The sequence below is a fragment of the Lethenteron reissneri genome, chromosome 58 (genome assembly GCF_015708825.2).
Source record: "Lethenteron reissneri isolate LAM-NWPU_2019-01 chromosome 58, ASM1570882v1, whole genome shotgun sequence".
Classification (NCBI taxonomy): Eukaryota; Metazoa; Chordata; class Hyperoartia; order Petromyzontiformes; family Petromyzontidae; genus Lethenteron; species Lethenteron reissneri.
In genome coordinates this window covers 9,730,807-9,743,473 of record NC_083836.1, presented here as the reverse complement: position 1 = coordinate 9,743,473, position 12,667 = coordinate 9,730,807, and the positions used below count along the sequence as shown (strand labels likewise).

The window sequence follows — 12,667 nt, the reverse complement described above, 5'->3', positions numbered from 1 at the left end:
AACGCTCTGCCTTCCGATGTACTGTTTGTTGCTGTCACGTTCTTACCTGCCCCAACTGGACATCTGTGAGCAAGAACTTTATTGCTCATCAGATTTTTCCAGTATAGATACATTTTCTGATGTTAGGAAGTCACTAGAGCTATGCACTTTTAAATCATATAGATTGAGAACTAATTTCTTTATAACTGCTTGTTGTTGTATTTAGTTTGTTGTCTTTTCCCCCGCACCTACAATTAGCGCGGTTGCAAAAGAAGTTAAACGTACACACGTACACTCTCACCGTCGCACGCCGCCCGTCTTGTTTGTGGAAGAGATTTGCTCTGAGTGTTCCCTTGGTGGTATTTTTCGTGCGCACGTCGAGTTAATCGCTCCGGTTACAACGTTCAGCCCATTTCGCAAATCCAAAAGAGACAGCTCCTGGATCAAATCAGTGGATCAGGAGCGTGGGGCATGGACAAATATAAAGGGGGATCAAAATTTGAAAACCTGCGCCAAGAAACACTTGGAGAACTCTGATTGCCACCGCGTTGAGAGACAGAAAGAGGAAGATACGGACTTAGATAACTTGTGCAAGTTAGGGACACTATCGATCTTAAAGAAAAGGGGCTTGATCAGGACATTCCGTGATAAAATAACCGATCTGTACAACGTGATGTCTGGCATCGAGATAACACCAAGCATTGAATCCTCCCTCCTGGGCTTTAAACCCCAAGGCGTCACCAGGCACCTTCTGCAAGTATTTAACATTTCGGCTAGAAAGACCATCCCGAGCTCTTGGAAGAATCACGTACCGCATAACGCCACGGTCCTACACGTCCACCTATCCTGCTATGCACAGCTCACGTGTCGCGGAAGTTGTACATCACCCATGTGGTTGGATCAATTAAAATAATTTACAAAAAAAGAAAAGGGGGGTAGGGCAGGACACGTGGCTGGAAGGGATGATGGCCGACATTCGTCACCAATGATGGAGTGGTTGCCGAAGGAGATAAAACGCCAGGGCAGAACGTCCACCAACCACGCAGATGAAGCATTGGAACCGGGAGTGAGATGAATCTTGACATCACACGACTGTGGGGAATTGTCACGATTTGGGGGAAGCCTTCATCTAGCGGTGCATTTTTCGTGAATGACGACGACGACGTTGATATTTCACAAAGGAAAAGCACTCGGGTTGATGATGCTTCGTGTCTTCTCTGCAGATGTGCGTCTCAGCTGCAGCTTTGACGATGCGGCACTCCCGCTGTGCGGCTGGACTCAGTCGGGCGATGACGCCGGAGACTGGATCAGGAACTCGGGAGCAACCCCCAACCCCAACACCGGTCCACCTGGGGACCACACCACCGGATGTGAGTGCCGAGACTGTATTTTGCTTAAGTGCGTTAATGCACCAGGATCTCAAGAGTAGTTCTGCGATATCTCCTTCCACGGGCTGTTTGATAGAACTCATGGGCTAATGCACTGGCTCTGCCAGTACTCCGGATTGAAAATGCCTTTGTCGTATTACACTCCTAGCCCAAGTGAGGTGCGTTTTTGAGCAAAGCGAGAGCATGCTCTTGAAACTAAACTAATTATTTTTTATTTTACCAGGTAAGGCCCACTGAGTTTTATCGCTCTTTTTCAGAAGCGACCTGGCTAATCACAAATGATAGGTCAACGAAGTGTCTTAACATCATGTCTAAATTTATCGCAGCCAAATACTCGAAACATGTGATGTTGATTCTAAATGTGGAGGGAAAGACCGGACGACCCAGAGAAAAGTCCACGCGACCACGGGGAGAGAGACATGCAAACTCCAAATATACAGCAGGCATCTGGGTTGGGATCAAAACCACAACCCCCTGTATACCAGGGGAGGTAGTTAACATCTAGCCACTGCAGCGCCCTGCTCCCAGTGGCCTTGTGGACACAAGGTGACTCAGCACCTGGCCTGCATGTGGGCATGATGGCTTGGGGGAGGTGAGTGTGGATGAATTGTTCCGAGTCTCCTTGATCACACTGGCGTGGAAGCTGCTGGAAATACTCGAGTGAGAACTCCTGATATTTATAGGACGTCACTTTTTGTCCAGAGGTTCATACTCACTTGAGGCTGAGTCGACCTAGGAGAGTCATTCCCAGGTCAAGTTCAGATACCATTTTCCCCAGATGTGCATGCCCAGGAGTCTACGCAGGTTTGTCAGCATCGTAGTGTGGTGCACAAACCGCACAATTGGTTGTGGAAGCCTCTGTGTTAAACTACGTATGTTTGTTTGTTGAACTTTTGCACCGTATGTAGCGAACTGTGCTAATAGGAGGATAGTTGCTAAGATGAGGCTTTAAAAAATTTGTAATATTTAAAGATGTAAATGTCAAACGTTCGCACGTTCAATTTCCCGCACCTCTGATGAGGACGGTTGGCTACCTATGGTACGAAAGAAGTTCAACATACCAACCGCTGTGCCACCGCTCGCTCGCTCCGCGTGCACACATTGATGGCATGGGATTCCGGTTCGTTTCAGCCTCCTTCTACCTCTACCTGGACTCTGCGTCTGTGGGAGCTTGGGGAGGAGTGAGGCTCCTGAGCCCCAGCATCAACACCAACCAGAACGTGTGCCTGAGCTTCTGGTACCACATGTACGGCGATGAACTTATGACCCTGAACGTGCACGTGCTGGAGGACGGCGTAGAGAGACGCGTGTGGCGCGCGGAGGGGCAGCAGAGCAGCGCCTGGCTGCAGGGAACTGTCACCATTCAGGCCAGGCCAGACACCCAGGTCAGTGGCCCCTAATACTCACCGCAACTTTCACCATCCAGGCCAGGCCACACACCCAGGTCAGTGGCTCCTAATAATCACCAGAACCGTCACCATCTACGCCAGGCCACACACCGAGCTTAGTGCCACCTGGCAGCACCGGCCTAGAGGAGAATCGTGCATCGGATCTGCCGTGTGAAATGACGCCGGTTGCGTTTTGCGTAAAAAATGTAATTCAATATTCGGTTGAATGTTCACCATTGCATTCCCCTGGTGCTTGGTGGCGCCATGGAGCATGCCTCTTGGGACTAATGCCCCCGAGCTCTGCAATCCTGCAGGTGATCATCGAGGGCATTCGAGGAATCACCGCGATGAGCGACGTGGCGCTGGATGACATCACAGTGGTGCTGGGAAGGTGTCCAGGTAAGAGCGCAGAAAGGGGGCACAGCCAACTGTGGGTGTCGTGACGGGCTTGACACGCCCGTCGCGTGTGCACACGTGACGCGCCCGTCGCGTGTGTACACGTAGCCACTACAATTTTTGGGAAATAAGGCCAGAAAGACAGGGCCATGAAGAAGGCTGCTGTCTCTGACGGCGGCCAATCAGTTTCAAAGACAATGTGAGAATATTATCGGGGCATGTTTGTTTGCATGTTTTCCACAAGTATGTGTGGTTATTGCAGACTTCATCATGGGACCTTTTTTGCCAGTACCAACATATGAGAATAGGTTTTCCCCTTTTTTATGGCAACAAAACAGGTGTTAAGATGTTAAAACACCAAACTGAAACCTTTTACAAGGAATCATGTCTGCATTAACCACAATACTTGTGGTCAGAATGCAAACAAAAAATATACTCTGATAATTTATGCATTGTCTTTGAAACTTATTGGTCCACACCAGAGACAGCTTTCTTTTGAGCCTAGTCTCATGTATGTTTTTTGTTTGCATTCTGACCACAAGTATTGTGGTTAATGCAGACATGATTCCTTGTAAAAGGTTTCAGTTTGGTGTTTTAACATCTTAACACCTGTTTTGTTGCCATATAAAAGGGGAAAACCTATTCTCATATTGCAGACTTGATTATGCTCCGTTGCAAAATGTTTCTATTTGGCGTTTGAACATCTTAACACCTCCTGTTTTATTGCCAGAAAGGGTAAAACCTACTTTCTGTCATAATTTCCTCCCGTCTCTCCAACATAAAACGTAACGTATTACTCGTTCCATCGCAGTTACAGGGTCTTCCAAACTAATGAGCAGACTTTTGGAGACTCCTCACTGAGTAGCTCGGCCTCCTGCCACCATGGCGTTTCAAGCAGCCGTCACTTTTTTAGGACTGCAGCTAATTGCAATTGAAGGGGCAAGAAACCGCGACACCGACTCACACGAGCCGTGCGGGTGGAATTATTTGTTCATTTACAATGCAAAAAGGTGCAATGAGGAAAAAAACCAATTCCGCGATGAACAGCAATTGTGCTGTACTCGCATTTGTGTCTATTCGGGAGCACAACGCCAATGTCCAATTTGTAGTTGTGCTCTTCCTCCATTGTGGGATTACTCTGTGCGGGTTGCATGGACACAATCGCACCACCGTGGCTTGGGTCTTTCATGTTCCATTCGTGAAGGAGAGATGTGGCCTGTCGACATCGGCCTGTCAATGTTCCGATGCGACTGACGGTTCCGCAGGTGTCTCCGGGGAGTTTTTCATCGTCGGGAGGTGCGACGTTTGGGTCGAGATTTCGGTGTTCATTCTCAAACGTATCGTGTTGTTCGTTTCGCAGAGAACGACAAAACATTGGTCTCTGGTCAACGAGAATGGGCAGAATAGCCGCGCAGTGAGCAGGCCCACGACCAGCGCACTTCGCAGAGCTGACGGATCCATTGCTGGTGCTAGCGGCGCTGACAAGCCACCTCCTAACGTGCCCCGAAGTGCAACCCAAAGGCCCCGTGACATCATCGGCACGCTTACCGGTGTCGAAAACCCAAACCCGGAAACCAGGTTGATAAAAAAAAATACCAATGTGTGTGAATGCGTGGCTGATGCTTCTGTGTTTTGTATTGATGATCATTTATTTTTTTTATTTAAATCACCCCACAGAGTGTGTGAGCGGATGTGACTTCGATGAGATGGGTGACTTCTGCGGCTGGGCGAACAGCGGAGGGGACTTTGGCTGGGAGCATTGGAACGGTCCCACAAACACTGAGAACACTGGCCCTGATGATGACTTCTCACGGCCTGGATGTGAGTATCTTACAGCCTCGCATCACTCACAGCCCCCACTCAAGCTACTGGCCTTGAAACCCACATCCAGTATAATGTGTCTCGATCACTGTGTTAGTGACTACAGCAGTGTGTATGTGTGAATCACTGTGTTAGTAAATACACCAAAGTGTGTGTGGATCACTGTGTGAGTGAATACAGCAGAGTGTGTCCAGATCACTGTGTGAGTAAATACAGCAGTGTGTGTGGACCACTGTGTTAGTGAATACAACAGTGTGTGTGGATCACTGTGTTAGTGAATACAGCAGTGTGTGTGTGGATCACTGTGTTAGTGAATACAACAGTGTGTGTGTGTCACTGTGTAAGTGAATACAGCAGTGTGTGTGGATCACTGTGTTAGTGAATACAGCAGTGTGTGTGTGGACCACTGTGTTAGTGAATACAACAGTGTGTGTGTGGACCACTGTGTTAGTGAATACAGCACAGTGTGTATGGATCACTGTGTTAGTGAATACAGCACAGTGTGTGTGGACCACTGTTAGTGAATACAGCAGTGTGTGTGTGGATCACTGTGTTAACTCTGCTGTGTGTAGTTGGGAGTTACCTGCTGCTGGACTCTGAGGTCAACGACCCTGGAACGGCGCTGCTGCTGGAGAGTCCGGCTCTCCCCTCCTCTGGGTGCCTCGTCCTGAGCTTCCACTACTTCCTGTATGGGTCAGCAGAGAACATGGCCATCAACGTTTACATCAAGGAGGGTAGGAAACCTGCAGACTCATCGATAATTTAACGCCCATTGACATTTCAGAATGTGTTTATTTTCTGGTGGACAGCTCTCCGGTAATGTGTGATGAACATTCGATCATTTTACAGTTCGTGTCATTGCTCTTGTAACAGGTTAGAGTGTACTGCAGCATTGCATGGAGTGGGGTTATGCAAAAATGCATGTTTACCTTTATTCACGTTGGATTCCAGTGAACACGTAACAATATAATTTACTTTTGAGTTGAATTCTCTGTTTAATGGTGGTATCTATCGATGCTGTTGAGTATCAAGGCATCAGCGTACGACTTAGACACACGCAGGGCTATCAGAATCAGAATTTTAAGACTGCAGGAGGAATTTGATGAGCTATTAAACTCATTTTCACAGATGTCCAGTAGGGGCACGGGGTCAGAACGTTACAACAACAAAAAACAAAGAATACAAGAGCACGATAGGAGTGCAAAGTATAGGAAAGGTAAACAATCACTTAAAAAAATATACAAATAAAACTAAACTTTTTTAAAATTTTACCAGGTAAAGCCCACTGAGCTACTAGCTTCTTTTTTGGACGCGACCTGGCTATCACAAACGATAGCTCAACGAAACGGCGTCTCATGTAGAAATGTACAGCAGCCATATACTCTTAACGCACGTTGATTCTAAATGTGGAGGGGTGAGACCAGAGGACCCGGAGAAAAATCCACGCGATCACGGGGAGAACATGCACATGTCAATTATACAAGTGTCAGGGTTGGGATTGAACCCACGACCTCCTGTATACCAGGCGAGGTAGTTAAACTAATAAACTATTTTTACTAGGGGTTGTTTTGTTCACAAAAAATATTGCACACGAACGACGCAAGCACCCGATGCTCCGTTTTGAAGTTTTAAAATGAAACATCTTTGAATTGTATTATGTTTTGAATTAGATAATTTTATTTCTTCATTATAAGCTTATATCATTTTGCATCTGGAAGACATAATTGAAAACGACATTTCGTGTGAATTTTCTCTCGTCGTTAAGTAGATGGCCTTGCTGGGGGTTTGGTTCGATGCGGACTTTGACCTGTTTGTGATTGCGGGATCGAGAAAAGGCGACATAGAGCTGGTCGTGCGAGAAGACCGCCGTCTGCAGATCGATTCCAGCGTAATCGAACGTCTGTCCCTGCGCCTCCGTCGTCCATGCAGGGGGTGCGTCGGTTTGCAGCGCCCCCTGCATGAAAACGATGGAAAGTGCAGCGTTCATCACAGATAGATAAAGTTGTGCGCTTATATAAGAGTATACTAATAGGGTTTTTCCCTTTTTTCTGGCAGTTTTGTTGCCGGAAAAAAAAGGAAAAAAAAAAAGTGGAAAACCCTATTAGTATATTTTGGTACTGGCAAAGGAGGTCCCATGATATATAAGAGTATTTTACCAAAATTTCGATTTAAAGCTTTCGTGAATGCAGAGATTCATCTTCTTGGTTCTTTCGGTAAAGTCACGTAGAAGGGAAGTAATAAAAGAATAAAAATAAAACACAATAAAATAATATAATAATATGATATAATAATATAATAAAATAATATAGTAAAATAATAAAATATATATTTTTTTTATTACTTCCCTTTTACGTGACTTTACTGAAAGAACCAAGAAGAAGTATTTTACCAGGTAAGGCCCATTGAACTACGTCGCTCGTTTTCAGAAGCGACCTGCCCACCACAAATGATAGCTCAACGAAGTGTCTCATTATCACGTGGTAATTCATAAGCAGCAAAATAATGCATCAAGGAAGAGCAAGGCTTGAAGTAAATCGATTGACCTACTGTGACTGACAACGTGACAGACGCTGCAAGGTCTCCTCCCCCAAGACCCCACTCCCCACGTTATTTCCACACAAGCCCTGTGCGACGTTCAGTAACCGAGTCTCGCTCCGATGCCCGTCTGGTGCAGGTGGCTCCTTGGGGGATCCCATTTGGTCCGCCCGCGGCAACCACGGGCGGTGGTGGCTTCCAGTTCGGCTCCTCGCTCTCCGCCAAGGGCCGCTCCAGGCAGGTGGAATACTTCCCATGGCTCCGCGCTGCTCGCACACACAAAGTGCTCGCCACAAATATATTCAAAACATGCACCCCGCCGATCTCGTAAAAGAGCATCATCACGCGAACTCTGGCCGTCATCCTCGCAGCAGCAGCAGTGGCGGCTTTTGGCTGGTCGTTGAACAAAGATGGTCACCGCATCGCGCTGCACTTTCAGATGCGCTTCTACGGCCGTCTGGAACGCTCTTCCTTCCGATATTGAGAAGCCACTTGAGCTTTGCACTTTTAAATCATCATCTCGATTTAAAACTCATTTCTTTAGAACTGCTTTTAGTGTTTAGTTTGTTGACCTTCCCCCGCACCTCCGATTATCATGGTTGGCTACGTACGGTGTGAAAGAAGTTCAACGTACGTACATTACAAGACCAACACGCGCACCAGCAGCGCGCGAGCAATGCAGCGCACACTCACGTCACAATGCACGCTGGGATCGTTCCGTCATTGTCGAGGGCACTGGGGGTGCTGCGGTGGCGATATGTTAACTACCTTGCCTGGTATGCAGGAGGTCGTGGGCTCATTCCCCAGCCTGACGCCTGCTGAATATTTGGGTGGTTCAACATTTCTTAACACTTCTGAGAATTTGCAACAATACCACAAGAAATGTGCCTCTGGGCTCTGGAAACCACCTGGAGAAGATTCCAGGCATGCGTTGACAGTGATGGCGAACAAGTGGAGACTCTTTGAAGCTATTAACATACATTTGTTATCATGTTACAGTGTATTATCCATTCTTATTCCATTAAAAACGATAGTCCCATATAAGTGTAAATATTTTTTTGAAGCACCCTGTATTTACCTTGGCTGGCGATGATCAGCAAACGGCCCCCTGGGTGTTTACACTGCACTGTCGTTCGCCTTCCTGCAGTTTGCCATCGAAGGAATACGTGGAGAAACCGCGCAGAGCGACGTTGCCCTGGACAGCGTTTGCATCTCAGCCTGCGACCTCTCAGGTGATGGGGCACCTCCGATGAGCAGGGTGCGAAAGAAGTTCAACATTTGTACAAAAGACAGAGGTCTGCCGTATAGCCTTAATGAACTGTTGGGGCAAGTGCTGTTAGCGAGCACCTATGAAGGTCGGAATGGTGCACGAGGGGGTGGGTGGCCAGCACCACGCCCTGCCGTTTTTGTCTCCCAAGTGGCGACGTTTACACACTGCGTCAGGTATTCATTTGGGGCTGAGTCGACCTAGGGGAGGCCCAGGACCGGTACAGATAATCATTCACGAGCACCTATGAAGGCCGGCATGGCCTTCATAGGTGCTCATGAACAGCACTTGCCCCAACAATCTGTTAAGGCTATGCGGGGGATCTTTGTCTTTGTGTTAATTATCTATTTGCTGTGTGTGTACCAATTTAACTCAGATACCCTGCAAACGAGACGTTCTATCTCAAGGCATTTTGCAGTTGGATTATTGTAATGAATTCACGATAAAATAAAGTGAAAACTTCATAAAAAAAACCGATTTGCTATTTTTCAGATTGCTACACGAGCCCATCGACAGTGACAGCCCCTCCGTCAACAACCCTCACAGGTACCGATGCATTTGCACGCCTTGCCAACCATCGTGATGTTTAATGTCAAAAGTTAACGCAACCGCGACGTTATATTTACGTTCGGGGGGGGGGGGGGGGGGGGGTGTGTCCGTCTCAACTACGAATTCTGCGTCGGGGCCGATTGTCACAGGGACGCCGGCCGATCTGGCAAGCACCTTCACCCAACAAGCTAACACGGACGACTCTGCGGACACGGCGCACACAAACCAACTCTCGACATCGGCCGCCACGCAAGCTGTGCACGAACCGACAGGCGGCTCAACGCCAGGGCCTACAGAAGTGGTCACAGCGCCGGTCTTCAGCACGACAGGCATGCCAGGGGTGACGGATCACTCGGTGTCGGATTACACCACAACGGACGTGCCTCGGACCGTGACCACAACAGGTTTTGAATCTTCTCCAATGGTAACCGACATATGGATGTCGGATCTCACAGATGATCCACTGGTAGACAGCACAACAGACCTAGATTTTCCCACAGAATACACAGATTACCCAATACCAGATTCTACCGATTCCACAGAGGAGGCTCCTGTAGACAGCACTACAGACTTCGATTTTCCCACAGAATACACAGATGACCCAATACCAGATTCTACCGATTCCACAGAAGAGGCTTCTGTAGACAGCACTACAGACTTCGATTTTCCTACAGAATACACAAATGGCCCAATACCATATTCTACCGATTCCACAGAAGAGGGTCCTGTAGACAGCACTACAGACTTTGATTTTCCCACAAAATATACAGATGCGCCAAACCCAGAGTCTACCTATCCTACAGAGGAACCTCCTGTCGTCAGCACTACCGACCTTGACTTTTCCACAAAATATACAGATGCGCCAAACCCAGAGTCTACATATCCCACAGGGGAACCTCCTATCGTCAGCACTACCGACCTTGACTTTTCCACAAAATATACAGATGCGCCAAACCCAGAGTCTACATATCCCACAGGGGAACCTCCTATCGTCAGCACTACCGACCTTGACTTTTCCACAAAATATACAGATGCGCCAAACCCAGAGTCTACATATCCCACAGGGGAACCTCCTGTCGTCAGCACTACCGACCTTGACTTTTCCACAAAATATACAGATTCGCCAAACCCAGAGTCTACATATCCCACACGGGAACCTCCTATCGTCAGCACTACCGACCTTGACTTTTCCACAAAATATACAGATGCGCCAAACCCAGAGTCTACATATCCCACAGGGGAACCTCCTATCGTCAGCACTACCGACCTTGACTTTTCCACAAAATATACAGATGCGCCAAACCCAGAGTCTACATATCCCACAGGGGAACCTCCTATCGTCAGCACTACCGACCTTGACTTTTCCACAAAATATACAGATGCGCCAAACCCAGAGTCTACATATCCCACAGAGGAACCTCCTGTCGTCAGCACTACCGACCTTTACTTTTCCACAAAATATACAGATGCGCCAAACCCAGAGTCTACATATCCCACAGAGGAACCTCCTGTCGTCAGCACTACCGACCTTGACTTTACCACAAAATATACAGAAGCGCCAAACCCAGAGTCTACATATCCCACAGAGCAGCCTCCTGTCGTCAGCACTACGGACATTAACACGGAAGTCTCGGGCATGTTCACGACGGTTGAGCCACCAGCTGAGAGCACAGCAGCTGCCAGCTCCTCGACAGCACGGGCCTCGCCTGCGACTGCCGGAACGCCAGCGTTGTCGTCTGGAGCAGCCACACGAGGCGAGTTCTGTGCGGTGTGCCCCGCTGTGCCGCGTTCGGTTCGCGATCCTGTCAGAGACTTTGAGGTAGTAGCGTGACGAGCGTGGGGGCAGGCAGGGGGTGCCTTGCCCCCCCACCCCCTGCCCACTGGTGACCAAGGCTACGAGTCGGGGCCCCCTTGACAACCACCATCAGATATGCTCTCAACAACAGTGTGAAAGAACAACAACACTCATGTAATAATGTGATTAGGGCAAGAGGAGTCGATATTTAGGGTGCTTCAAAAACATGTGAACACTTCCGAGAATTTGCAACAATACCACGAGAAATGTGCCTCCGGGCTCTGGAGATCACCTGGAGAAGATGCCAGGCATGCGTTGACAATGATGGCGTACAAGTGAAGCTATTAACATACATTTGTTATCATGTTACTGTGCTATTATACGTTCTTTTTCCATTAAAAACGATAGTCCCATATACCGTATTTCCCCGCATATAACCTGCAGACGCATATACCCCGCAAAAATTGCGTTTTGTGTAAAACAAATTTCAGATAGCCCGTACCTCCATACACCCCGCATGCATTCATATCTTTAACGTCGTTACCGCAGCTTAATTCCATCATATTAATACAAAGTTTACATTTGTAATACATTCCACTATCAATTGTTAACATTAAAATCATGACATGCACAAAGAAAACAAACTAACCGGAAACGAGTGAACTTAAAACAGCAAATAAGTAATAAAAGTAAATATCCAATAAATAAGTAACACATAACTGGATAAGTAAGTAAGCGTACAGTTAGGCTCACCAGCATTCGACCTCATCATATTACAGCTACTGGACCAGTAGTTACCCCTGTACAGTTTCAGCACTGGTAGATTGCGCACTGCGCAGACAATAGCGGCACTACGGTAACGCCATTGCCTCCTGGCAACAAAGCCATTGGAAGTTTGAAACAAAGCTCATGGTCGCGACTGTGTAGTGCTCAGCCGATAGCAGCGGCCTAAGGGACTCGGCAATTATGATTCCGCGTCTGGTAGACGCTTGTTAAGGCCCTTCCCATTGTGCAATCCATAGCCTCAGCTGCAACTTTCGCACCCCCTACAGCCACTGAAAGTTTTACGGTAAACAAAGTGCACCCACTTCAAACATTCTCGTTTAATTGTACAAACAAATTAAATTTTAGTGTGAGTGGTTAATTCAGCAGTGCTTTAGTCAAAGGAAAGTGTTGCATAGTGGATAGTCATACCTTGAAAAAAGTATGACATGTCACACGTATATTTTGGGATAGCCCGCACCTCCATATAGCCCGAGTCTTGTTTTGTTTGTAAAAAGTGGTATACCTCGAGGGTTATATGCGGGAAAATAGGTAAGTGTTAACATTTTTTTAAGCAACCTGTATAATAGCCTAGGCATGATCGTGCGAGACCAACCTGACCGATTACCGCACCCCCTGAGCTAGCAATGTCGTCACACACCACTGCCTTAAGGGAACTTCACGTGGTCTCTAGAGCAACTGCTCGGTCACAGCTATATTGGCGCGTTGGCCAGTGCTCATCTCTGTCGGCAGCTTTGAACCAACGGCAGAAAATTCCGGAGTCCCA

At 47.6% G+C, this 12,667-nt stretch overlaps 1 protein-coding gene across 1 annotated transcript in view; it reads left to right on the top strand.

Annotated features, from left to right (window-relative positions):
- LOC133357469 (zonadhesin-like) overlaps positions 1–12,667 on the top strand; it is an 83,887-nt gene that overhangs the window by 21,196 nt on the left and 50,024 nt on the right. The window contains exons 15-23 of the mRNA XM_061575414.1: positions 1,203–1,349; positions 2,499–2,752; positions 3,070–3,154; positions 4,829–4,972; positions 5,545–5,706; positions 7,647–7,744; positions 8,655–8,739; positions 9,267–9,320; positions 9,473–11,077. Of these exons, the coding sequence (XP_061431398.1) occupies positions 1,203–1,349; positions 2,499–2,752; positions 3,070–3,154; positions 4,829–4,972; positions 5,545–5,706; positions 7,647–7,744; positions 8,655–8,739; positions 9,267–9,320; positions 9,473–11,077 (2,634 nt within the window). The remainder of the gene's footprint in view (positions 1–1,202; positions 1,350–2,498; positions 2,753–3,069; positions 3,155–4,828; positions 4,973–5,544; positions 5,707–7,646; positions 7,745–8,654; positions 8,740–9,266; positions 9,321–9,472; positions 11,078–12,667) is intronic.